The 26,770-nt window shown below is 36.5% G+C and overlaps 1 protein-coding gene across 16 annotated transcripts in view; it reads right to left on the bottom strand.

Annotated features, from left to right (window-relative positions):
- CADPS2 (calcium dependent secretion activator 2) overlaps window positions 1-26,770 on the bottom strand; it is a 439,469-nt gene that overhangs the window by 64,814 nt on the left and 347,885 nt on the right. For 7 of the 16 annotated variants that reach the window (XM_031665933.1, XM_031665918.1, XM_031665925.1 and 4 more), the window contains 6 exons: window positions 23,958-24,114; window positions 10,188-10,329; window positions 9,943-10,062; window positions 5,294-5,449; window positions 3,729-3,876; window positions 2,997-3,011 (listed from right to left, as the gene is read on the bottom strand). In XM_031665933.1, coding sequence (XP_031521793.1) covers window positions 2,997-3,011; window positions 3,729-3,876; window positions 5,294-5,449; window positions 9,943-10,062; window positions 10,188-10,329; window positions 23,958-24,114 — 738 coding nt within the window. The remainder of the gene's footprint in view (window positions 1-2,996; window positions 3,012-3,728; window positions 3,877-5,293; window positions 5,450-9,942; window positions 10,063-10,187; window positions 10,330-23,957; window positions 24,115-26,770) is intronic. The other 9 variants (XM_031665926.1, XM_031665927.1, XM_031665930.1 and 6 more) reach the window with 3 other exon arrangements.

Raw genomic sequence — 26,770 nt, 5'->3', positions numbered from 1 at the left:
GGCACTGTGGACTACTAGAGGGGAGAGGGAAGGAGGGAGATACGGATGGAAAAACTACCTATTGAGTACCAAGCTCAGGACCTGGGTGCAATACCCATGTGTAACAAAACTACACATGTACCCCCCTATCTACAACAAAAGTTGAAATTTAAAAAAAGAAAAAAATAATATTCTTAGAATACTTCAAGTTGGATTGATAATCTTAGATTCTAGGGCTTTGTCAGATTTCAATTCATTCTTAAGCTAAGTCTCCCCACATCTGCCCTCAAAGCCAAACTGTGCCTGCTTTCCCAGCAGGTGACTCTGAACTTACATTCAAATAACCATTCAGGAATCCTTACTTCTTGAAGCCCAGGGAAATCATAGGTCAGGCACATTCCGAAATCCTGGCCTCTCTACAATCAGGTGAACAGCACCACTTCACCTGACTGTTGTTACACAAATACACTCAGAAGACTAATTAGATGCCAGTGAATTCCAGCTTTCTTAAAAGATTCTGGACCTTGTCTTGGGGTATATAATATTTTTAAGGTACTGGATTGTTAGTTCCAGAAATGGGTGCATTTTAATTTAACTGAGAATAAAATTGGCCCAAGTAGGGCCCCTTGCTCCCCTGAATTGCCATATTAATGAGTTTTCACCTTCATCATCAACTAATGGGACCACTGAATGAAGTGGTTCTGAGGGCTGATGAATGCCTACAGCCCATGTAGTCATCTGCTTTTGTGCAGTTATGGATAATGAAGATCCTAAACACTTCGGTGGTTTTGTGATCTGAACATCTGTCCCTGAGGGACTGGCCTGAGACTGCTGACTCATTTCACATAGCTGTCACATAAGCAGATCATTCACCCATTAATCACTCCATTAAACCCTATTCTGGGCATCAGTGGAACATGTTGGCATCATCATGTAGCGTGTAAGAAAACAGAATCATAACTTAGAAGCACAGAAGGGAATGCACTGTGGGGAAGGAGTTGCACAAGTTTTATCCAAGCGATGACAATATAACAAATTTACTAGAGATTTTGGAGAGGTAATTTATTTATAATTTAGCAAAAACATTGCTGCCGTGTTTAACTATGTAGTACATATTTTTTATATGGTTCCAAATTGTCTAGTGATCTAGTTTTTTCAACAACTTTGTTGCTATTTTAAATGGGGTTCACTGACTCACCTGTATATGTAATGTATACACTAATTTTCAACAATTCCAAAACTTATCTTGGCATATATAGAGAGGGAAGGTCTATGCAATTATGTGAGTATGTTTACTGGAGAGAAAAAACAAAGTATAAAATTCTTTTGCAATGAAATTCTTGTTTGCCACTTTTTCAGGGTTGCTAATGGGTTTTACACCTGCACATTTTGAACTATGTTAATTGTGTGAAAGTTGTGGGGAACTAATTGTCTCTGGTGTGAATGCACAGGTGCACACATAATGAACAGCAGTAGATTCCTCTTCAAAACCACCCACCTATTAATGTAAAGAATCATTTGACAATGTAACAATGTTCGTCATTTGTGTGTGTGTGTGTGCCTGTTTTTCCTCTTAAGTACTACAGCAAGTTGTTTCTTACAGGGGAGGATTTTTAAAGCCGTGACAACAAATCTGTTCATTCACTCAGCAAACATTTACTAAGTGCCTACTGCATGTCAGGTACTGCAGTGTATGTTAAAATAAGAACAAATGGATAAACCCAGTATCAATGGAAGATGATTCCACAAACCAGATGAGAAAAGAATAGGTTTATGAAGAAACAAGATAATATTCTCAGGCAGACAATCAAAGGCGTACAGCTGGGTATTAAAAAAACATGAGGAGGTAAATAGGAAACACTGGTATCTAAGCCAGTTGCCTACTTATTCAGATAATTAGATATAATAAATCATGTTGTAAGCGATCAGAGAATGGTAATTACTGAACATTCTATAACACATATCAGCTACTTGATATATTTGTAAGGTTGTATGCTATGGTATTACAAATACATTTTTTTCCTGCTGAATTGCTCAAATAATAAAACTGTGTATTCATGCATAAATATAAATTATGGCCAAATAGCTAATGTCTATATCTGGGGCAATAGGTATAGAATTCACAAGTAGTAATCCTTCCCATCTACCTTCACAGTTAAGTAAGCCCTTCTGCTTGGATGAGAATTGTCAGCCCAGGAAGAATCACCCTGAATTTGATTCCCAATTGTCAACTGTAAGACTTGTAAGATGTAACCTACCTGCAGGACACAAAGACATTCTGACTCATGGAAAAAATTAAAAAAAAAAAAAAGTAACACTAGTTAATCCTTTATGCATAAAGTTTTTCTAACCTTGTAACTCAGGGATTCTGGGATGGTATTTTATGATGACCTGTTGTGGAGGAGGGCAGAAGTCTCATGACACAGACCTGCCTCTTCCTTACCTCTGATGATGGTCACATCCTAGGCCATGAGTGGGAGGAAAGACTGTATCACTACTGGGCTTGTACCTCACTGAAATCCACCATTGGGTTCATCTCTATGAAGTGACTTTGGGTCTGGACTTCTGGTTCAAGTTTTTAGGGGCTATATGTCATCTAAAGCTCCAAACTTGAAATTCTTTTGGTATTAAAAGTATACTGTAGATAAATGCTTGTAAAATGTAATCACTCTGCTCCTATAGCTATTCAGATTTCAATTTAAAAGAAGGTGAATTAATTTGGTTTTAAATCATTTTATCTTTAAAATTTTAAGAGTAGTTTATAAATTCTGCAGCCTAACACGGGAGAAACATTCCCCTTGTCATTATTTAAGGTATAAGTATTTAGTGGTTTAGTGAATCTTTGGACTATTGCTATGTTATTGTAAGCTGTTAGCCTTATATATGCGAACACAGAAGCCAAAAATCTGAAAATAAATTCATATAATTCTAATTTGAAAAGATGAAAATAAAAATACATATTTACAAAAATAATAACTCAAATGAAATGTGCTTTTAGAAAAAAAAATGAGACTTACCCATTGACTACCAAACTGGATCATGCCATGGGGGAAAAAAAAAGATGATGAAAGAGAACAGAAGGGAAGAATAAAGAAATGAAGAAAAAGTAATTACAATGGGAAAAAAAGGCAACAAAATGTCAACTTAAACAGATAATTGAAGAAAAATAAATCAATTTTCACCCAATCACCACTCTCAACAAAAAATCATGGGGTAAAATAAAATTGTACTTCTGAATATAAAACCAAACAAAATATAAATCAAATAGAAAGAATAGGATATTTATTGATAAGAACGAGGTCTAGATTTTTAAGTCTATTTCTACCTAAATTTTTTAAAATGGGAACTACTGTGTAAATAAACTATTTCATACTTTTTTGTGTGTCTTTTATAGATGCAAACTCTGAATACTCTAGATTTGATAAACAAAACAGGTAGCTTTCCAGATTTCTCATTTGCTTGTAAAAAGCAAGGTTTATGTAAATGACACAACACTTAAGCTGTTAAAAGCTGTATCTAAAAATTCATGGCCACTTATGCAATTTTAGACCGTATTTATATCAAAAAGGAGAAACCGACATGAGCAAAGGATAAAGGGCATTCTATTATTATAATAAAGAAAAGATCAAACATTTGGTGCTGGAGAACTTGGTCTTTTCAATCCAATCTAGAGAATGCCTTGTGGAAAGAGCATCTCGCATGCCAAGGCACCCTGTGCTTCCTTTCCCCATGTGGCAAATTCTACATACCTCTTGTCCTCCATCCAGGGCACAGAGTTTGGTGCTTTGCTTTTTGGCGTCGACTAATACATTAAACATAGTGCAAACAGAAGCTGGAATGCGCAAGTCAGTTGTTTTGCTTGCCTTTTGTAGCTTGAGTTCAAATGCAGTTCTTGTTCTAGTATTTAAAACACGAATTCAGAGTAAGAAATTCTGCTATACACCTCACCTGTCTTGTAAAAAGTGAAATCAACTCTATAAGATGCTAATTTAAAACATGCAAATAAGGAGTAAGCAGTGTGGTAGTGCTTGGGTACTAAGGGGTGGGATGCTTTTCTTTTCAGGTGTCTCAACGAAAGATCAGATTGTGATATTTTTATATTAAGCCTAGCTTCATCCAGTCACTCAGGCAGTATCACAACCCAAATGAAGCTTTTTGTTATATATAGAGTACCACATTTAATGGAAAAAAACTCGTAATTTCAGTTATTGTCTGAATTAATTGTCTGAATTTACAAGTAGAAAAATCACACACTTGTATGCATTTAAGCAGAAAATATCCTCTATGCGAGGGCTTACCAAATTAGAAAAAAAATAAGCACAAATCTAGAAAACTCTAAACATCGTAATCAATGTACGACAGACAATGTGTAATTCTTTTATGTCACTTACATTCTCTTTCAAAAACCTAAAATTGCAGACAGGGTTTTGAAAGAAACTGCATCATGAGCAATTTGAATTGGTTTTGCTGAAGTATCCTATGAAAATCCACAGATTTGAGACATGAAAATCAAACATGATTTTTAAAAAACATTAAACTACCTAATCCAGGGCCTTGCCTTAAGGGGTCACTGAACATTATTCTAAAGACAGATTTTTTTTTTCTTGGTTTCAAGATTTCAGAAATATCCAATTGGCCTAACCAGTGTTTGAATGCTTTCCTAATATGTGGCTCCATATTGTCCTTGTATACATAATGAACAAGGACAATGGAAAAAAAATGCTTGACCAATTAGGATGCAAAGCTGATTTTGTAAAACTATTATAAAATGAAAGCACATTTGGAAGAATACAAAGCCTCATAACTTATTTCCAGTTAAGTTATAAAGAATGTAAGCAGGTAGATGGAACTCATCAGATGTGGACAGAAAATACCAGAAAATAGTAATCCCAGAACAACTGATAGTGCTGATCCTATTTTGAGTTTACTATGCCATTTCACAGCACACAGACACAGTACATAATGCATACAGAACATAACAGACCTTTTTCATATGTCTCAGGAGATATTACCTTGGGAATTTAAAGCACAGTATTCCCAGAGAGATAACAATAAGCCCTAAAGAAACCATTAATATGGTATAGATGTTACTGATTAAGGCAATAGTTGGGAGACCTGAAAAAAAGTATCCAGCCAATTTCATCAATTACATGGGTCCTCAGAATTTAATCAAGATAACCTAATGCTCATTAAATGTTGGAATAGTAGTGCATAATGAAACCTTGGTTGTGACAATAATATATTAGGTACTTGATAAAAAGTGATATTTTTGGGTGCTGGAACATTAAGCAGCAATTTGAAAATACATGTCTACCTTTTGACACAGGCCTCTAGCATATCACTGGCCATTAGTTTAAGTCTTTGCTCTAAGTGGTGGGCAAATTCCTGTTCTGGCCAGTGCAGATCAAAGACAAACATTTGCAGTGCATCAAGTTTCCAAAAAAGGTCTTCTGATGTTGCTGAGCCATTGCTAGAAGAAAAAGGAAAAATGAACATCATGAACTCCCCCTTTTAATTAGATTTATCATTAATACATTGTTTTTTCTTTTCTGTATCAATTGCCATCAGTGAAAAAAAATCATATAAAATCTTGAATGATCCAATATTTTCTTTGTTCAGCCTTCTAATTGTTCCTTTACAATTCTTAATAAGGCAGGGCAAGGAGAATAAAATAGAAATAAATATGGTGGTAGGGCACCACTGCACTCCAGCCTGGGCGACAGAGCAAGACTCCGTCTCAAAAAAAGCAAAACAAAACAAAAACAACAACAAAAAAATATGGTGGTAGGGTTTCATACAAAGAGGTAAAATGGATACGTATACTTTACTAAGGAAATTACATTGTGTACATAAGAACAAACATTGTAACTGTTCACTAGGATAAAGATTCTTGTAAATCCCCAAAATTATGTTTTATGCAGGAAAATTCTTATGTTAGCAACCAGTACCTTTGCCGTTATTCATGCATATGTGCTTCTGTCACCATGGTGGTTTCTGTCTATCTACACGTGTGTAGAATATAGGGTCCCTGAATTTCTCAATTATAGGTAAAGGTGAGACAGGTACTGGAAATAAAATGGGCTAGGTAGGGAAGCAATCTTTTATTTTCATTTTTTGCCTTTTCTGGCTTATTAAAACCCAACTTAGTGCAAGGTGTGGTCTAACAGAGGAATGACATTCAGGGTGCTCTGAAGATGGAGAAAAACAATGCATTTCAGTTCTTTATACCTAACTGTGGAGTCAAGATTTGCTAAGCATTCACTACTATGGTGAAATTACTCTAGAGGACTGTGCTATCAGCCCATGTAAGAAGGTAACTGATATAATATTTTGGCAAAGGGTCATGCTATTACTTTCCATTATGCAAGTACATAGGCTAATACAGAAACAAACGTTTTGAAAGTAAAATATTCCTACATCAAAACATATTGAAATTTAACTATAAAAAGCATAAAAGCAAAAGCAAAAAAAAAAAAAAGCTGCTGTATGATTCATTTGTTCTCAGCTTTCCAACAATTGCTTCACATACACTAACTTCAAATTTGTATTTCTAGTCTACAAAAGAAAATTAAAGAAATAAACTCATTTATTACAACATCGCAGTGGAAAATACCTATGCAACAAACCTGCACATTCTGTGCATGTATCCCAGAACTTAAAGTAAAATTAAAAAAAAAATTGTTTAAAGCACCACATTATTTAGCTAAATATATCTTAATGAGCTAGCTTAGAAAAAAAAGTCACCTCTTGCTCTTGACTAATGAAAAACTTATTTCTGCCCTCCACCCTGGCCTCAGCATCAAAGCTCTATCACAAACCTACATTGCTTCTCTCTTCTCATTCTGCCAGTAATTCCTCCTGATCTCCTTTTCTAGCCAAAATGCCCTCAGATTTAAGTTCTCTAAGGACCAATCACAGCAAAGCAGTGAACACTCTCATAGCACTTTATTCACTTAAATCTCTTCACCTTAATATTCAGTGCCTCAAATGCACCATTAAATAAGAGAACCAGACAACACCATGCTGATTCTACAGTGAAAATGTTGAAAAAACACTACCTTTATTTCTCCTTTTGCCATATATAATACAATTAAGAGAAAAAAAGACCAAACAAAATCTCCTTTCACATCCACAGTGTACAGTTTGGTGGATTAGAGGAACTAAGTCTTAACAATAACTGAATACAATTGGCAAAGAAGCAAATCTACTTCTTATAATCTTTTTACTTTGGAGAAATGTAACTATTTGAAATGTATATATTCTTTAACAACACAATGACAAGGAAAAACATCATAAAACAAAATCTCTATTGGTAAAGGCAGAATTCTACTAAAAATAGATTTTCTAATAATATACGACAACCTTTATAGAGAATATGGTTATATTTTTCTTCTGTTTGATTCTATAGTAAGATTCTTGACAATAAATGTGTTTAATTGGGAATGTAATTAAGAAAACAAGTGTTTGTTACAATTAGACAGATATATGAAAAAAATGTGAGTAGGCTTTCTCTGGAGTTAGTACATATAACCTGCCATTTATTCAGAGCTTTTTCATTTTAAAATTATTTCTAATCAGTGACCTATTCCTAAAAGTATTATTAACAGATTAAAGAATTCAAATGTGAATAATAGACTCTGAGATAATTTCCTAAAAATGCCAGCAGGAAACTTAACTTACTGGCATTCATTTCTAGAGAAAAAAAAAACCAATAAAGATTTATATACAGATAGATACGTGGATGAGCAATCCTTTCATGATTTATGCATTAGTAGGCAGGGATGTATCTTCAAAACCATGGTTACTTTTATATTCTTCGTATTTAATCAGTAGTTGTATTTTTAATTCTTTATGTTAAAGATAAATGTTTCTTGTTACGTTTCAAACTTCAAAAAACAAATGGCAATAACATCATAATGTTATGAGTAATTCTGGACACTCTGACAAAGAACCTAATGTTGATAACCTTGGTAGGTAAAGATAATGGTGATCAACTTGTAAAAAACATTTTTCAATTTCCCCAGAATGGTGAAAGCACGATCACTTTACTTACAAAGCCCCAATTTGTCATTATTTCTGTCCTGAGATTAACATACTTTAAAAAAGAGTCCTCAATAAGGGATTCGGAGTTCATAAAAATCCCAAAGTTAATAAAAGAGTACTAACAAAAAACTAAATTTCACAGGATAATGCCCATGATAGTGTTCTTGGCTAAAATCAAGTGTTAAATAGATGAGAAATTAGGAAGAAAATGAGTTAAATTATAAAACAGTATAAAAAAGAACAAAAAGTCATACACTTAGGTTCATTATACTTTGTAGGTAATTTTCTGAGCACACACAGACACCACTTTACACACTCTAATGGCCAAAAGCATTTGTCTGTAAGAAAAAAAATTCACATGTAACATAATATCCTAGTGAGTATTATGAATGTAGTTATGATGTTTAACTTGGAGAAATACTGCCATATTACTTTGCAAGCTATTCTCTTTCTTGGTCTTTTCCTATCTCTTTTCTTGATTGTGTGTATACCTGACTGGGTGTGGATTTGCAGTTGGTGGTGAGACAGGTAGAAAAACAGCAAGTTCTTAAACACAATGTTCTGTGAGAGCAGAACAAATTAATGACAGGAGTGAGGAATCTGTAGTCAAACAAACCTGGGTTCAAATTTTGCCTCTGTCACTTACTTGCTGTGAGATATTGGGTAAGTTTTGTTTCTTAGTTTCTTTATGACTTAGTTTCCTTAACTGTAAAATGGGGATAATGATACGAGGTTGTTATAAAGATTAAATGAGATAAATAACTTGGCAATGTACTGGAAACACAGTAAATTCTCAATTAATGGAAGCTATTTTTCTTCCTTTCATGATTATTCTTTCTAGTTGATTTCATATGAGATCTTGGGCAAAGCAGGTAACTGCCCAAGTTTTCCCATTTGTAAACTAGGACTATTACTTGGTTCCGATCGCTGTGAGGTATAGTTTTAAAAGCTATACCATTATAAATTATAATGATGATGCCTGATGATAGTAATAATAAGAAAAACAACAATGTAGAGTAGTAGTAATTATTATTTACTGGGTGCCTCGGATATGCCAATAGTACTAATCATTTATTGAGAGCCTAGGATGTGCCTCAATACAGTTTTTTTTTTTTTTTTAAAGAATCATCACAAAAACATCATCTTTCAATTAGGTGTCGTAATTGTTTTAGAGTTGAGGAAAAAGCTCAGGTTAAGAAAGACTTACAATTAACAAGCTAAGATCTAAATTCAGACCTGATCAATTTAAAAGCCCATTCCTGTTCACTTCAGTGTTTCTTAGTTGCTGATTCTGCAATAGGCAAGCTCATCATGATGTGAAGTTAATATGGTTTTTGATGATATAAAAACTATTGAAAAATACCAGGATGTACCAACTGCATAATAAAAGAACAAAAGAAGAACTTCCTGGTTTTGGCAATGAAAGGACAACCCCTTCCCTGCATGATGTAGTACTGTTTTTTAGAAGTTGAGATTGAGATAAAAATAGAAAAAGATTATATTCTTGAAACCATTCTTCCAAAGGTTTTCTAGTTGCACAAGGTGAGTCATCTGGTCAGTAATAAAGCTGGAGCTAAGAATCCTCAAAATGCCTATACTTAAGGAGAACTCTGGTTATTTTACTTAGGGTACCATGTCACCAAATGATTTACTTAGGGTAGAATGTCACCAAATGATTCCTATCCCACATATTACATATGAACTACATTAAACTAGTGTATTTTTTCTTTTTAATCGACATCTTTCATTACAGATATGCTAAGCTTAGCTTACTAGCTTAAAAAACTCAAAATTAAAAAAAAGCAGTATTCCTCAACCAACGATGATAAATGCCATGCAGTCTAAACACATCTGCGCAGAACACAGCCCAGGCCATGCACCAGCTAACACATCACCAGGAAATAAGTGAGGAATACACACGTGGACTCATATAAAGAAGGCATCCACGAAGGAGTAGAAATGTTAGGAATCTGTGGAAGATTAAGAGGCAGACTTGGAACTTTTGGAAGAGCTACATTGGGAAGACTGTTGGCGATATTCCTGTAAAGAAACAAACAACGTGGGAAGGGACCACCATAAGCGATAACTACAGATGGCCATGTGTAAAATCATAAGGTCAAGGTTGAAGAGGCAGGTGCTCTACGGACACTAGGTAAGATACCTACTTGACAGGTTGCCATGTCTCCTGCTCAAAACCTCTGTGAATTGACTGGGCGATGGAGGACTCCATGAGATCCACGTAGCGGACAACCAAGGGTACAAAGATTTCTTGCAAGTGTTTGTGAAATTTTCCATTACACAGAAGTGCTGAAATAGCCAAGCAGAAACAGTGTTTGTCAGGGGGATAATATCAGACATTTGGAAAATATAGGCCAAAAAAAACACGTTTCCTGAGAGAGTCTGACACAGAAGAACTGATAAAATGCAGATGAGAGTACATCATATCCCCCATATTGAATATCAGATCATGGAAACTGATCAAAAAGTATAATTAGCCTTCTATATATGACTGTCAAAACACAAATAGATAATACCTCTCTAAAATTCTCCTGGCAGGTGGTATGTTTTTATTTTCTAAGAGGTTTAACACATAGGCACATGACCACTCGCTGGAAATTCAAGGGAGCTGCCAGCTCCCCTGAAGGTCCCGACACATGTAAATACAGCAATTAAGCAGAGTTACAACCTCTGTGCTATGCTGTGTATCACAAAGGAGCTAAATCTGCTCAATTCTATGAGGTAAGCTTGATTACTTGTAAAAGCTATTCTTGTTCACTCAGGAGGGTGTCTGTGGGTTTGGGAATATCTATTTTGATTCATGAACATTATAGTTATTTGTGGAGTTTTCTTTTTAGTCATTCAATTTTGCATATCTGTATTTAAAAACAGTCAGCATATCACATGGATTTTTCAGTTTTCCATTTGTCTTTAATAAATGATAGCATGGAACATCCTACCTAAAGTAGTGACAGAAGTCTTAGAATTTGTGCTACAAGGCTGCTGGGCAAGGTACACTCACCTTTTTCAGGCGATGAATGTTTTCTATGCAGATGATACAATTTTATTAAAATATAGGTGAGTATGTGCCTAAGTTGCACCATGAAAAAACAGAGCATCTATAGGAAAACAGTAAGTAATGCTAAGTAATATTTAATAAAGAATTTATTTTAGATGACAATACCATGAATTGTAAATATTTCTCAAAGAACATGCCCTAAGCCCCATTGTGGCCCTCAAAGTGAAAATGTGCGGATTTAAAAATATACTGTGTGGTCAGGAAACGTATTCCTAAAGAGATGGTACTTTAGTTGAATCTAAGTGACAGAAGAACCTTCCATGGAAGACTTAAAGGGGCGGTTTCCAGGTAGAGGGAACAGCTAACAAACAAGTTTTGGGGAAGAATAAGCTTGGGTCTTTGCAGAGAGATGAAAGGCCAGAGTAACTGCAATAGACTGAGGGAGGGGGAGGGGCAGCCCACAGCAGGGTCTAGATCCTAGGACTGAGTAAGGAGTGTTGCTCGTAGTGGCTGTGATGGGAAGCTTGACGATGCTTATGATTATGCAGAGGAGTGACATGATATGATCTCTCTGGCTGATGTGTGGAAAATGGACTAGGTAGCCAGGGGTGAAAACAGAGAAAAAGGTTAGTACTCAGTTGTTTACTGCAATAGATTAGGTAAAGGATGATAGTGGCTTTGACTAGGGTGAAGAGGTAGAAGCTAGGGAAAAGTCAGTAATCTCATCCACTTTTATGGATCTGAATAGCTATATATGCGTATCATTACTATATCTAATTACTAGCAAGTCCAATAGCAGTGTCTTATAAAATACTCACTGTGACAACTTCCTACACTATCTTCTTCAGGGCAAAAATATCCCAAAAGCCTAAGAGTGTTTTAGATCTTGGTCAAAGGATATGATGTTTATCACTGTGGCATGTATATGAAGATGTCTTCGATATGTTACTTTATGAGTTTCTGAAACTTGTCAGAGGCTGGACAACTACAGGTACATAAACTGGTATGGGAAGTAATTCTAGACACAGAAGGAAATACAACAGATTTTTTTCTACCTCTAATTGATATGGGTTGGTATTTTTTTGTGGCTAAATAATCTTTTCCCAGCTCAGCTATATGCTAAAATATTTCCCATTAAATTGTGAACGATAATCATACTTAATGATAGGTGTCTTATTTAGGAGACTAATGTTATCTTAATGATGTTTTCATTAGCACACTGAAAGAAGCTTTATTTATTCCTGGAGATTCAATCATCAAGCTAGAAGGTACTACAGCTCAAAAATTTCAGTTACTTTCATCAAATGCCACCTAAATAAGCATGCTAAACTTTAAGGATAAAATATTCTCATTCAAACCATCTAATTCACTATAGTACTCAAATTTAAAAAAGATACTGATATCTGCATTTATTGGGTCTCTACTTAAGAACTCTCATTCTCTTCTTCCTCCTCCTCTTCCCTAGCATATTTGGAGTACCAAGCACTTTGTGAAGTCCTATCTGTGCCTTATCTCATTTAATCATCACAGAAACTCTACAAGGGAGGAACTATTTATGTATGTATGTATGTATTTATTTATTTATTTATTTTTTGAGATGGAGTCTCGCTCTTGCAGCCCAGGCTGGAGTGCAATGGCGCGACCTTGGCTCACCGCAACCTCTGCCTCCTGGGTTTAAGTGATTCTCCTGCCTCAGCCTCCCGAGTAGCTGGGATTACAGACGTGTGCCACCATGCCCAGCTAATTTTTGTATTTTTAGTAGAGACAGGGTTTCTCCTTGCTCGTCAGGCTGGTCTCGAACTTCTGACCTCATGTGATCCACCTGCTTTGGCTTCCCAGAGTGCTGGGATTACAGGTGTGAGCTACCGCACCCGGCTGGAACTATTTTTTTAAACTTATCAATAAGGTAACTGAGGCATAGAGAGTTTAGGATACTTGTCTGAGATCATTTAGTCATTAATAGAACCAGGATTTGATATAAAAACTCCATGTTAACCTCTATAAAACTACCATTCCTCACTCTGACAACCAATTAGTCATCAAGACTGGTGTATTTTATATTCTTAGTATCTTTCAGTAAGTTACCATGCTCTCTTCATCACTACTGCTGTTGCACTAGTGCAGCCCTCTCATCTCCTGTCTTGATTAATGCAATAATAACCTAACTGGTCTTTAGGATCCTAATATTTCCTCTGCCAATCCATCTTCTCAAAATCATAAGCAGAGGGGCTTGCTGAAATATAAAACTAAGAATGTCACCTCTAAAGATTATAATCTTTTAGTGGATCATTATGACAAGCTTCAAAAGCCTGAGCATGGTATGGAAAGCTTTCCAAGATCTGTCTTCAAGTTACTTCTCCAGCTCATTTCTGTTGCCTTACCTTTCATTTCCCGCGGTACAGTCATAATGATTTTCATGATTCAATATACACTTGCTCCTCAAATCTTTTCTAGAAATGCTTCATTCTGCTGTCCCCTTGCCCAATTACTGGCTTCTCTTGTTTACTCTCTACCCTGGACAGGTTTCCACTGTGGTTTTTGTTATAAAAGTGATCTTCTCTTGCTGACATATTTCTCGCTGACATATTTCTCGCTGCCTACAAGGATTTAAGGTTCTCAAGGCAGAAACTATATCTGTATTCTAAGTTCCAGAAAAGTCCCTGGCTCAGAGCAAGTAATCAAATGTTTGTTGGATGAATGAATACTTGAATACTAAGATTACTACATTATTATTCAGAAGATTGTATTAAATGACACCTATAAAACCTATTGAGGCCTGTATATACCCCTCATACTTTGTTTAAAATATATAGCATTAGATAAGATGGTTATAACTTATATATATATATATTTTTTTTTTTTTATTTTGAGACGGAGTCTCGCTCTGTTGCCCAGGCTGGCGTGCAGTGGCCGGATCTCAGTTCACTGCAAGCTCCGCCTCCCGGGTTTATGCCATTCTCCTGCCTCAGCCTCCCGAGTAGCTGGGACTACAGGGACCCGCCACCTCGCCCGGCTAGTTTTTTGTATTTTTTTTTTAGTAGAGACAGGGTTTCACCGTGTTAGCCAGGATGGTCTCGATCTCCTGACCTCGTGATCCACCCGTCTCGGCCTCCCAAAGTGCTGGGATTACAGGCTTGAGCCACCGTGCCCGGCCACAAGTTCTATTTTTAACCCATATGTACAAGATCAGACTGCTAAAAATTCTAATGAATATGAAAGTTGGTTATTTCATGTTCCTTATTTTAATGAATGTGGCAAAGAAAGGATTTTCTCTGGTCAGTTATGAATCTTGATAGCAAATATCCTGCAGGATTTAAAGAAAATGAAGATTACCTATATTTCCTATGAACTACAAAAAAATCTTAAATTCTAGCCAAAAGTTTGCTCAGAATTCAGCAAAAAGTTCTTTTTTATTTGAAAAAAAAATCAAATTATAAACCCACATTTGAAAGTTTTAGAAAATTGGCAGTATTATTTCTTTGATAATTAGACAGAAAGGGGAAGGAGGGAGTGGGGGAGAAATGGGGGAGACAGACAAAGAGAAAATGATAGAGGGGAGGGGGAGAGGGAGAGGAGGGGTGGGGGAGGGAAGAAAGGAGAAATAAAGAGAAATACACAAAGAGGGGGAAAGAAAGGAAAGAGAATATTTGGTTTCCAAAGACAAGCTACAGAAACACACACTACACTACACTTGTCTATGTAAATGTATGCTCCTTCCTTAGTTGTCCATATGGCAGCTTGCATTCCATTCCTATCAGACACTGTCAAAAGCCCCTCTTAATATGTAGCCCGAGGCATCATAGTAAGTGCTTCTATCTTCTCCATATGGTTTAATAAGGATAGGTTATGATTTGGGGCTGTCACCTGTCCAAATCAAGCCTTTACAAAGCACCCATTACAACAGTTCATTGGAAGAGGCAAGTTCTTAATGTGGCCTCATCCGAGAGCACTTCTGACACCATACCCAAGTATGTGGGGGTGAAAAGAGCTGCTCAGAATGAGTCTCAAAAAGTGATTACCATCTAAGGGGAAAAGCAGCACCTACTTTTCAGATAAAAAAATAACTTTTTGCCGGGCGCGGTGGCTCAAGCCTGTAATCCCAGCACTTTGGGAGGCCGAGACGGGCGGATCACAAGGTCAGGAGATCGAGACCATCCTGGCTAACACAGTGAAACCCCGTCTCTACTAAAAAATACAAAAAACTAGCTGGGCGAGGTGGCGGGCGCCTGTAGTCCCAGCTACTCGGGAGGCTGAGGCAGGAGAATGGCATGAACCCAGGAGGCAGAGCTTGCAGTGAGCTGAGATCCGGCCACTGCACTCCAGCCTAGGCAAGAGAGCCAGACTCCGTCTCAAAAAAAAAAAAAAAAAAAAAACAAAAAAACTTTTTTCCCCAAAAGATTCCATGTTTCCAAATATCACCTTGTTAGAAAATAATGAGGCATCAATGACATCGAGCCCTATGGTACAATTAGAAATGGCAAAAAGAAAACAAATGGCTTAAATATAAGCTAAACCCAGGATGTAATATGCCCAATTATTTTGAAAATCCCCGATAATAAATTAGTGTTGATTATTTTCATACTAAAAAGTCTTACATTTATAAAAGTACTTGTCATAGGCTTTTAGTAGTAAGATTTCAACAGAGAATTTAAATTTAAACTATGATCCAATTAATAACAATTACTGAGACAGTAATCACTGGGTAAAATAAAGATTAAGCAAATAAAAGAATTCATATATTGTTTTTAGGGTAAAAATATGCTGCTGACTCTTGAACCCATATAATCTAATTTTATAGTGCTCATCCTCTTCCAATTAGCCAGCTTTAGTGGATTACCAGAAAGAATGATTTTTCTCCTTAAACTTCAAATTAGGCATTTCAGAAGGAAATAGGTAATTCATGACCAGCAAAACAAACAGACAATACCAACCACAATAAAATCAACAGACTTTGCCATAAAACAATTATTTAAGAGACTACAAATTGTATCAACTCTAAGCAAAGCAAGCACAGTGGACTAAGAAAATTAATAAGTCACTCTTCATGTTGACAAATGCATATAATGAAGACTCCCATCACAGAAACAGGAAATATGAATATGGGCTTCAGGAGAAAAGCCAGGAGAACTGCAGTCTAGAACAGCATTATGTAAAAGGAAAACACTCACCTACTTTCTCTCTCTCACTCCCCCCAACCCACCCCCAACCGCCTTATCCCTCCCTGAGATCTAGGAATAGCACCCAGCTAAGAATCTGGCACATTAAGTAGTCACTCAATAAATGTCTGATTATTGAATAAATATCAATAATAATCTACCTCCTAACGGAAACTCCAAGAGCATCCGATTTAAGTAGACTAGGAAACACATTGGATTCTATTGTCCTTTTAATTAAAAAGTTGATAAGTAATTTTATAGTTTGGTAATATTAATGTATACATTAACTAGCATAATAACCCCTAAAACCATACCCAGCTCTTCCTTTTCCCTGGTGGCACTTGCTAATATATATTCATACACATATACATCTATCTAGGGAGAGAAAGTGACAAGAAGTGATAGAACACAGCTGTTAAACGTTTCTTACTTTTTGGGCAACAAATCCAAGTTTAAAACTATAATGAAAAAATTTCATAGGATGGTACACATAATTTAAGTTATACTTCTACAATCTACTGCATCAAGTTATCTGTGTATATGTGTGCATATCCTCCACTAGATTTTATGCTTTTCAAGGGGAGGAATCATTTCTTATTTATCCATGTATTTGCAAGGGGCCTAGGATTTGTAAACTGCAGGCATTAAGCACTTGTTTCGTGTGAGATTAATTCAGAAAAGTCAATATAAATCCTAACCAAAGCTAATAAGGCAAAGATAAACAAAGAAGTCTTATGGTCCAGCAGTCCTCATGCTGTTTTGTTTTTTTTTAAATGAGATTATGTAATATTAAAGGCAAATAGAAAAGTCTGTAATTTTACTCAAGCTATGCACAGCCTTCTAATCTTTGAGTTAATGTCCCACAATACTTGCCCCATCAATGGGAATGATTGAGTACAGCTATATCATGATCAATAACTCTCTCAAGGGTGGGTTTCCTGATGTCCACGGTTTTCAGAAGTTACAGGTGTTCTGGTTAATCTGTTACAAAAAACACATTGGCATTTTAGAGTAGGTTATTATCTTTAAACCACTAAACCCTCTGAAAATATAAAAAGCAGATTTAAATTTTTAAAAAGTCTACAAGTAGTAAAGACACTAGAACAGGTCGGGCGTGGTGGCTCACGCCTGTAATGCCAGCACTTTGGGAGGCCAAGGCGGGCAGATCACCTGAGGTTAGGAGTTCCAGACCTGCCAGACCTACATGGAGAAACCCCACCTCTACTAAAAATATAAAAATTAGCCAGGTGTGGTGGCACATGCCTGTAATCCCAGCTACTTGGGATGCTGAGGCAGGAGAATCACTTGAATCTGGGAGGCGGAGGTTGCAGTGAGCCAAGAGCACGCCATTGCACTCCAGCCTGGGCAATAAGAGCGAAATTCTGTCTCAAAAAACAAAACAAAACAAAACAAAAACAAAAAAAGAAATTAGAACAGTACTGTGGAATTCAACTGAGGGGAAAAAGGTAGTGACTTCTTGCTTTTATATTTCCTTTACCATACTGGTCAGTAAAACAAATTCTGACACACCATTTTGAATTCAGTCAACTCTGGGGATTAGAGTTAAATATATTCTCACATTTTGGCCCTTATTTCATCATTTGTAAAGTGCATACTTATAAAACTAAGCTGGCACACACAGCTTTGCTGTAATCTAGATGTTATACCCTTTCTGCATTGTCCCTGGTATATGTATATCCAGATATATCTATAAACACCAATTCGTGAATTTCAGATGCACAGCTCATTTAAGCACTTGAAATAGAATAACACGCAGGTGTCAGCCTTCCATATTTCAAAGCTTGAAGATTAACCTAATATACAATATGGTGACCTAACAGTCCTTCATTTGAAAGAAATCTGAAAAATAATCTCTGATACAGCCTAAGTGTGAGAATAACCCAGCGGGATTTCCACCTCTTCATTTCTTAATGAGGTTTTTGATAATGAGAGGTGACTTTGCCAGTCACTCTGGGCTCTATTATGGCTAATTTGACTCCACTTCACTCTCCTTGTTAATTATTAACACTAGCCTTTTTATCCTCATGAGACCACATTCCAATTTTTCCTTTTTCGATTTTTATGAGCCCATCTTTATGAAGGTGAAAGTCTTGGAGAATAGGTTTTCACTTAGTATAGAGCAAGAACATTTATTATTCGTTTAGGCAGAGACGCTGTGACATTGATTATATAAGCACGGGTGTTCTTTGGGATGGCTTTAATGTGCTAGTAATGTGAAAAGGCTGTTAATTAAAGAAGCAGCACCGTGGTATTTTTCAGTTGGGAACCAGTTCCCAATAGAATGGTCATTTGCCACTTGCTAGCATATCCACAGATTAAAAGGTGACTAGCTCCAAGGGTTTGCCTTTCAGTAGTGCTGAAAGAAATGATTTGTGCCATTTGCAGATGGCTTCCATTTGTTAGACGCGGTCACTTGCCTTATCTATTATTGACAGAACAACTGTGGAAATAGCGTGCAAGGGTAGAATCTATTTGTACTAGCTTTATAGTCACCCAGTATCATTGAACCATCGTGCTAATTACTTCATTATGAAAACATTTATCTTCCCTCAATTTTAATACAGCTCTCCTTCAGAATTGTTTCCTTAGATACCATTTAAACTGATAGCCCATTAAATTACCTCTTTAGTAGGGGAGTAGATTGGGGTAGATGAAGGCAGGGTAGAGGGCGAAGTGAGAGCTCGGTCTTTTTTGGCCAGAAATGGAGGCTTTGTTTTCACCATCAGTCTTGCTCTGGGAATCAGTGAGTGAGTCTGTGAGGGGTGGGAGATTGGGGACAGTTGCTAAAATTGTGGTGCAGCTGGTGCTCTTCCCTTGAGGAAAACCACATTTCAGCTCCAAGGGTTCTCCACATTTCATCTCCAAGGGTTCTCCAAGCTATGACTTTCCCTAATCACGGCTAACTGTAAGGAAAGGCACACACCCCAGATAGATTTTTTTTTTTCTCCTTAAAATAGAAACCGAATTTGCTGTGTTGAACCTTCCCTAATTAGTTCAGTCCCTAGCAGTCTTGTCACAGATGATTCCTAACATACATGCTAAGACCACACATACCTTTATCTCATCCTTTCTGTACTCTTTAACCAACTCCTTTCCTCTGCCCCCTACAACACAATGCCCGTATAAATATTTTCTCATTAAAAAATAAAAGTTCAAGGACTCTTTTGTCTTCCTTAAAAAGGTATTTTATCAATGCCCACAGAATCTGCTTTTGTTACAGTGAAATGAGACTGAACCGGAGACACAGTACTCAGGCTCTGACTCATCTCTGTCCTTAACTCCCTACTGTCAAGCCCCCGCCCGAGTTCCTGCCTCTAGGCATTAGGTTTTCTCAGCTAGAAAATGAAGAGTTTTGTTTAAGATCCCTTCCATACTCCAAAAGATAAAAAGCTATTTTTAAACATCAAAGCATAAAAATTTTAATATAAGGAAGATAAGTAACCAATTGGGATATCTGAATTATTCATGAACCATGCCCAACTCAGCTATAAAGTTTTCAAACCACTAATAAAGTACGAATTCTAACTAATATGTCCATTAGTTTGAGAGGTCTTAGCAATTTTAAATTTTGGGAAAGCAAACATAAATATTCAACATTATTAATAATAAATCACAAACTGTTTAAAAATCTAAATATAATTAATAGCCTGTTTTGTATAATGCACACACACACAGACTTATGCCTATGTAAGCAAGCACTGTTTTTCAACAAATTAACTCCCTTCCTAATATTGGACATTCAGAGCTCTCTGTCCTATTACCTCTGGCTAGTTAAAATTGTAATTATTTGGAACTTAGACAATAACTCTAATTGGGTCAACATGGTAAAAACTGTAATGCTGTGGCCTCATTGTAAGATTTTTTCTTTCAAGGGGTACTAAAAGGATAGAAGTTCAACATTTTCCCATAGTTTTCCAAAAGGACAATTTGGGGGCAGCTGCAGGTTGACATTAAACATTTGGATTGAATTCAGTAAATCACTCAGTATCTAAGGAATGTAATAAAACAAACACACAATTATTAACAATGGTCTTCCGTATCACCAAGGGTGATATTAATAGTTAGAAGAATTATGTTTTATCAACTACTCAGTGGTCTTGATTTTGGATGGAAACTTGTGAGTATGGCATAAAAGTCATTGCATTTTATTTCAGTTCCCCAGATAACACCATACTCCCAGTACCAAAAGGAAAGTATGACACTGGGGAACTTTTCGGTTTACCTCTCTACATGGAAGAGCTGTTTTTCTCAGAAATAATTCAGGTTTTCTAAAATCTGCAAATCATGACAAAATAAAAGCCAAGACCTAGACTTACCCTCAAAATTGACAGTGCTCAAAAGAGATCAGTACTAAATGCTTCTCTATTTTGACTAAGTACCGTACAACAAAATAGCACAAGATGATATGTAGTCAATGTATAGAAATGGTTAAATCAGGAGAGAAATACAAAACATATTTATATGTGAATTAAATATTTGTAAATATGATTGAAAATTACATTTTCATAGTTATAATTATGAAGATTATGTAGTTTTAATTTATTACCCCACAAATTTACACTTGCATTGAAAAAACTCTTCTTAAAAATAAATATGAAAAAATATTAATTCATTAAAATTAATGATATTCCATTCATTGTGGATAAGTAATTCATTGTAGGTAAGTAATTCCATTCATTCTAGATGAATGGAATATCATCAAAAAATATTAATTCATTGTAGTAGAAGTTCTCCAACAGAACTTGCAAGAAATCCACAACATATTTTGTTTTCTCTACAAAATAGATTACAATATTTTGAATATGCTAAAATATTCATCATCTTAACTAACTGCTTGATGGTGAACATTAATAAATGCCTCATTTTTAAATAATCCCCAACATACATCTAAGTATGTTTGATTCTTGAGTTTTCATTCAAATGGAGAAAACAGTGTTAAAGAATATCTTACATATGGCCAGGCGCGATGGCTCATGCCTATAATCCCAGCACTTTGGGAGGCCGAGGTGGGTAGATCACGAGGTCAGGAGAACAAGACCATCCTGGCTAGCACAGTGAAACCCCGTCTCTACTAAAAATGCAAAAAAAATTAGCCGGGCGTAGTGGCGGGCGCCTGTGGTCCCAACTACTTGGGAGGCTGAGACAGGAGAATGGCATGAACCCGGCAGGGCGAGCTTACAGTGAGCTGAGATCACACCACTGCACTGCAGCCTGGAAGACAGAGCGAGACTCTGTCTCAAAAACAAACAAACAAACAAACAAACAAACAAACAAACAAAACCCAAGAAACTCCCGTCTCAAAAACAAAAAACAAAACAAAAGAAAAACATCCTACTTACTTATTATCATTTAGGGAACTTAATGCCTTATATATATACACTTATTTTTGGTAGCAGGTTTATTGTTATACATTTGTCTTAAGATAATATTAAAAACCTGACTGTAATTTCATAGCAGAAAATGAATGATGATATAAGATTGGGAAAGGAAGACAGTCATTCTACATTGGCTAGGTGGCAGGAGGGAACCAAGTTGGAACTTAAAAACTGACTGAGGGCCAGGTGTGGTGGCTCACACCTGTAATCCCAGCACTTTGGGAGGCTGAGACAGGTGGATCACTTGAGGTCAGGGTTTTGGGACCAGCCTGGCCAACATGGTGGAACCCTGTCTTGACTAAAAATACAAAAATTAGCTGGGCATGGTGTTGCATGCCTGTAATCCCAGTTACTTGAGAAGATGAAGCATGAGAATCACTTGAACCTGGGAGGCGGAAGTTGCAGTGAGCCAAGATTGTGCCACTGCACTCCAGCCTTGCTCCTGATGGAGCAAGCTCTGTCTCAAACAAAACAAAACAAAACAAAACACCTGGCTTAGGATAATTTGCAGAATGAATGATTCACATATGGATAATTGCATGTGGGTTTATTAGCAACCACTGAGAGCAGGCCTTATGGTTGAATCTAAGGTAGGAATTGTAAGCTTATAATAGCATCTTTGGAAATGAAACGAAATTGGATAGGAGAATGAATAAGACTAACAAAATCTACAATATTTATTTATCATCTATTATATATGAGTTATCATCTTATTTAATGCTCATTGACAAAGACACTGTTGGTGCTATTATTTTCCTTCTTTTATAGATACAGCACCTAGAGTTTGGAGAGGTTAAGCTATTGTCAAAGGTCAAGTGGTAAGTGACAGAGAGACGTGAATCTGTCTGGCACCAAAGCTCATGTTGCTAATTATTCTAACATGATGCCTCTCTTACTAGAACAGAAGTTTTTAACCTGGTGTCCTAAATTTAGGATGTCCATGGAAAGTACAATATTACAAACAATTTCATATCTATGTGATTTCCCCCGCCCCCCCCAGTTTTATCACAGACTCAAAGGGGTGAACAACCAAAGGAAGTTAAGAAAGACTGGACTAGAGCCATGAACAAAACCAATAAAGATTTTTTCTTTAAACAAACACAACTATAAAAACATGAATTTAGGTTTACAACCAGAAAGATATAGCAGTGGCCTTCTGGGAAGAGAGCAGCAAAAGCACATGCAGTTTTAACATATAAAATGTTCTAAATAAAGTATAGTTTTAAACAAGTTCTAAATGTATTAACAGCATGAAGAAGTTCCTTGGAGAGTCAGAGCAGACATGGGCTGCAGGAAGACAGGGAAGAAGGAAGCAAGGCACCTCTCATTTGGGTCTGGTTATTCAGGTCACATGGTGAGCACTGTGTTCTTCTGAGCACCACACTCCAGAACAACACTGAGAAATGGAGTGAGGTCTATTCAGGGTACGGTGATGAGAATGGCAATGGGCATGAAAACCCTATTGTAAGACAGAGTTGTTTTATATGGGAATAAAGAGTGGCAGAAGAAAATACATGATAGAAGACAACTGTTGCATTGATCAAAGAGAATGGGTCAGAATCAGAGGTTAGGAGGAGGCAGAGTTCACCTTGGTGCATCATGACAATAATTTTATTCAGTAGGGAATTAGTGACCCCCATGGTCACTTCAAGTGTTGAAACAAAGGTTGTCAGTGGTAACCAAACTTGAGACTAAGTGAAACTTAAAAAAGCATTACAACGAAAGGCCTAGGAATCTGTATGTTAAAATCTTGATAAAAAACAAAGTTTGTATTGTTTGCTAGAAGACCATCTACCAGAATAAATGTAAAAGTTATTATTAAATTGAGAATAAAAGTCTCAATAGAGAGATTTTACATTCTCCTTAATTTCTAAATGTTGAATGAGCAAGTCATACCACATAGCAATATCTGCCTATCATCTGTAGAAATGAACCGACCCTCAGGCCAGCAATATTACCACAATGGATTTAAGTAGGAGCCTTAACATAACATGATTTTTACAATAATGAATTAAGGTGTCTTTCAGAGATGTACATGTTCTCAAGTACTTTTGAAATGTCAGCCTTTAAAGATTTTCAGATTCATAAAGTACAATAAGGTTCATAAAGAAGGATGCCTAGGTTACCAGACCTCAATGAAGGCAGGAGGATGGGAATGAGAGTACCTTCAGAGCCCAGTGGAGTGTGGGAGTGTCCCCGGGCTCCCTTAGTCTCTGGCCTAACATAGTCGGGCAGGCTGAGCAAACCTGAATGTTACCCATGCGAACTCTTGTCAGGCTGGTGCTAGGGCACAGTAAAAATACATTCACATTCAACATTCTCCCACCCCTCCCCATTTCACATACTCAAGAAAACGCAAATGCTCACTGTCATTTCGGAGGAAATTATTAAGCAGTTGGAAAAGAGGAAAACTATCCCAGGAGTCTTGTGGTTGAGCCTCTAGTGCAGTGTCCATATCTACTGTAAATAAAGCCCAAAATTTCTCTGCATGTTCAGCCAATAAATCAGGCCACCAGGCAAATGCCTACAAAAGGATAAAAACATAGAGAAATACATTACTTTTTAGAAACATGCACAAGTACTGTGCCAGTTGAAAATATTTTATACCATGTCTTAGTTTCACAAACAGGTATGATACACAAAATATAATATTTTTTAGCCTGAGGAAAATTTTATAGGTACAAATTAAAATCATACATTTGGCACTGATGAATGAAACAGAAAATAGAATTAAAATGTACAAGGACATTTATTCCTTTATAAAAGAAATACATGATTAGTTTACAACATTTAGAACATATATAAAACAAAAAAGAAAAATTATTTCTATCTCATAATTTAAACATATCTATTCTGAATTTTTTGGTGTATTTACTTTCAATATTTTTTTTTCTGTGAATAGAAACATTGAAATATTTGGTATCACACTTTATAATGTTTTTCTGTGATTTCACTTTTAATATAATAGCATAATCTTCTGCTATAAGGATATGCCGTTATTTGTTTACCTATTACCCTATTAAAATGGCTGTTTTCAATTTTTTGGTATTCTCAATGATAGTGTAGTAAATATTTTTACATAAATATCTTTGAATATAGTACTGATTATTTCCTTAGGATAAACTTCTAATAATTACTGGATTAATGGGTATGTATTTTAGAGCCTTCACACATTGCAAATTGCTCTTTATGAAAAGTATTTGCTCACATCCATTCTCCATTCAGCAGCCAGTTACCATTTCATTTATTTTTTTGAGACAGGGCCTTACTCTGTCGCTTAGGCTGGAGTGCAGTGGTTGATCTCGGCTCACTGCAACCTCTGCCTCCCAGGTTAAAGTGATTCTCATGGCTCAGCCTCCCAAGTAGCTGGGACCACAGATGTATGCCACCACGCCTGGCTAGTGTTTTTGTATTTTTAGGAGAAATGGGGTTGCGCTATGTTGGCCAGGCTGGTCTCCAACTCCCGGCCTCAAATGATCTGCCAGCTTTGGCCTCCCAGAGTGCTGAGATTACTGGCATGAGCCACGGCGCCTGGCTTCAAATATGAATTGGATTATAACAGGAAGATACAAATCACATAAAAGGGGATTGCAAAATTTTGACACACTATTTTCCAAGGAACTTTCCATGTTTATAAAAATTTCATGTTTCACATTTATAGTAAATATGGCCTTAAAATAATAGATATAAAATAATAATCAGTAACTAAAAAGATTGCCATGTAATTAATAAGCAGATGGTAAAGGCTGACTTAAGGAAGAACAGTGTAGTATAAATAATAGATTTGAGAGTTTGGGACATTTTAATGCCTGGTTCAATGCTGTGACTAATATATGAATGTGAAAACTGGTTGGGAATGGTACGCATGAAAAATTGAGCATATTGTTTTTTGCAAATATTACCTTTGAATATTTTTTGGTTAAATATTTGACAAAATGGGTATATGACAATGTAAAAACACACAAAAAAGTATAAATGATTTTATTACACAGATCTTGCGCCTATCTTTTGTAGCTATAGTGGTGACAAAGAAAAGAAGAACCTGAGATTCCCAACTCTGAGTAGAGCAGCACAGAAAAATGCAGCCCTGCAAAGAGACATTTTCAAAATCTCACTTCCAGTTCACAACCAGTATCTTTGCAAAAGGTTAAAACTAAGAAAATAACAGTCATGTTAGTTCAGGTTGTTTCAGGACTCTGAAAAAAATTCCTAAAGGTCTTCTTAAAGTTAACTTGGAAGACAAAGCCAGGATGAGCAATGAAATAAAATGGAATACACTTTTTTTTTTCTTTTTTTTTTACAAAACAGTTTCAGGTTAGCAAGATTTTGCCATCAACTGGAACATTTCATTGTTTTGCAGAAGTATATATTTATGTCTCAAGTTGTACTCCTGATGATGCTATTCTTAATGAATATAACCCAATCTGTGATGAACACCTCTTCTCCTAATGATGGCTTCAGAACACTTTCAGCAATCACTGTCCTTGAAAATGAAAGCAACAGTTGCAGTTACCTTGAGAATACAGGGTCTGGTCTACCACCTGTCCCCTTCTCTTTCTTGCCATCCTTCCCTGGGTTGGTAGGAAGATGGGGGGGCTGTATAATTCCCTCCCTAGGGTATTACTTCCTGTGGGGTGGCTGAGGTTCAACAGCATCAGGGACTCCAAAAGGGAGGAGAAAATCTCTCTCAGCAATGCATCTGTCTACAGGGTACTAAACAGAAATCATGATTATCTGGGTTAAAGTTCTTTTGGCTCTAATGCTAAGCCACTAACTAGTGTAAATGAGATGGTAGAGGCAGAAGGCAATGTTTAATTGGCTTAAGAGGGAAATATAAAACAAACCTTGATTTTAAGTACTTCAGCTTATAAAACTTCCTACCAACAGGGTGCGGTGGATCACACCTGTAATCTCAGCAGTTTGGGAGGCCAAGGAGGGTGGATTACCTGAGGTCAGGAGTTCCAGACCAGCCTGGCCAACAGGGGGAAACCCCGTCTCTACTAAAAATACAAAAATTAGCTGGGCGTGGTAGTGCACACCTGTAATCCCAGCTACTCAGGGGGCTGAGACAGGAGAATTGCTTGAACTCGGGAGGTGAAGGTTGCAGTGAGCCAAGATTGTGCCACTGCACTCCAGCCTGGGTGACAGAATGAGACACTGTCTTAAAACAAACAAACAAA

This window comes from Papio anubis, chromosome 4, assembly GCF_008728515.1.
Source record: "Papio anubis isolate 15944 chromosome 4, Panubis1.0, whole genome shotgun sequence".
NCBI classification, from domain to species: Eukaryota; Metazoa; Chordata; class Mammalia; order Primates; family Cercopithecidae; genus Papio; species Papio anubis.
Note: the sequence above shows the minus strand (reverse complement) of the source record. Positions and strands in the feature narration are given on the sequence as shown.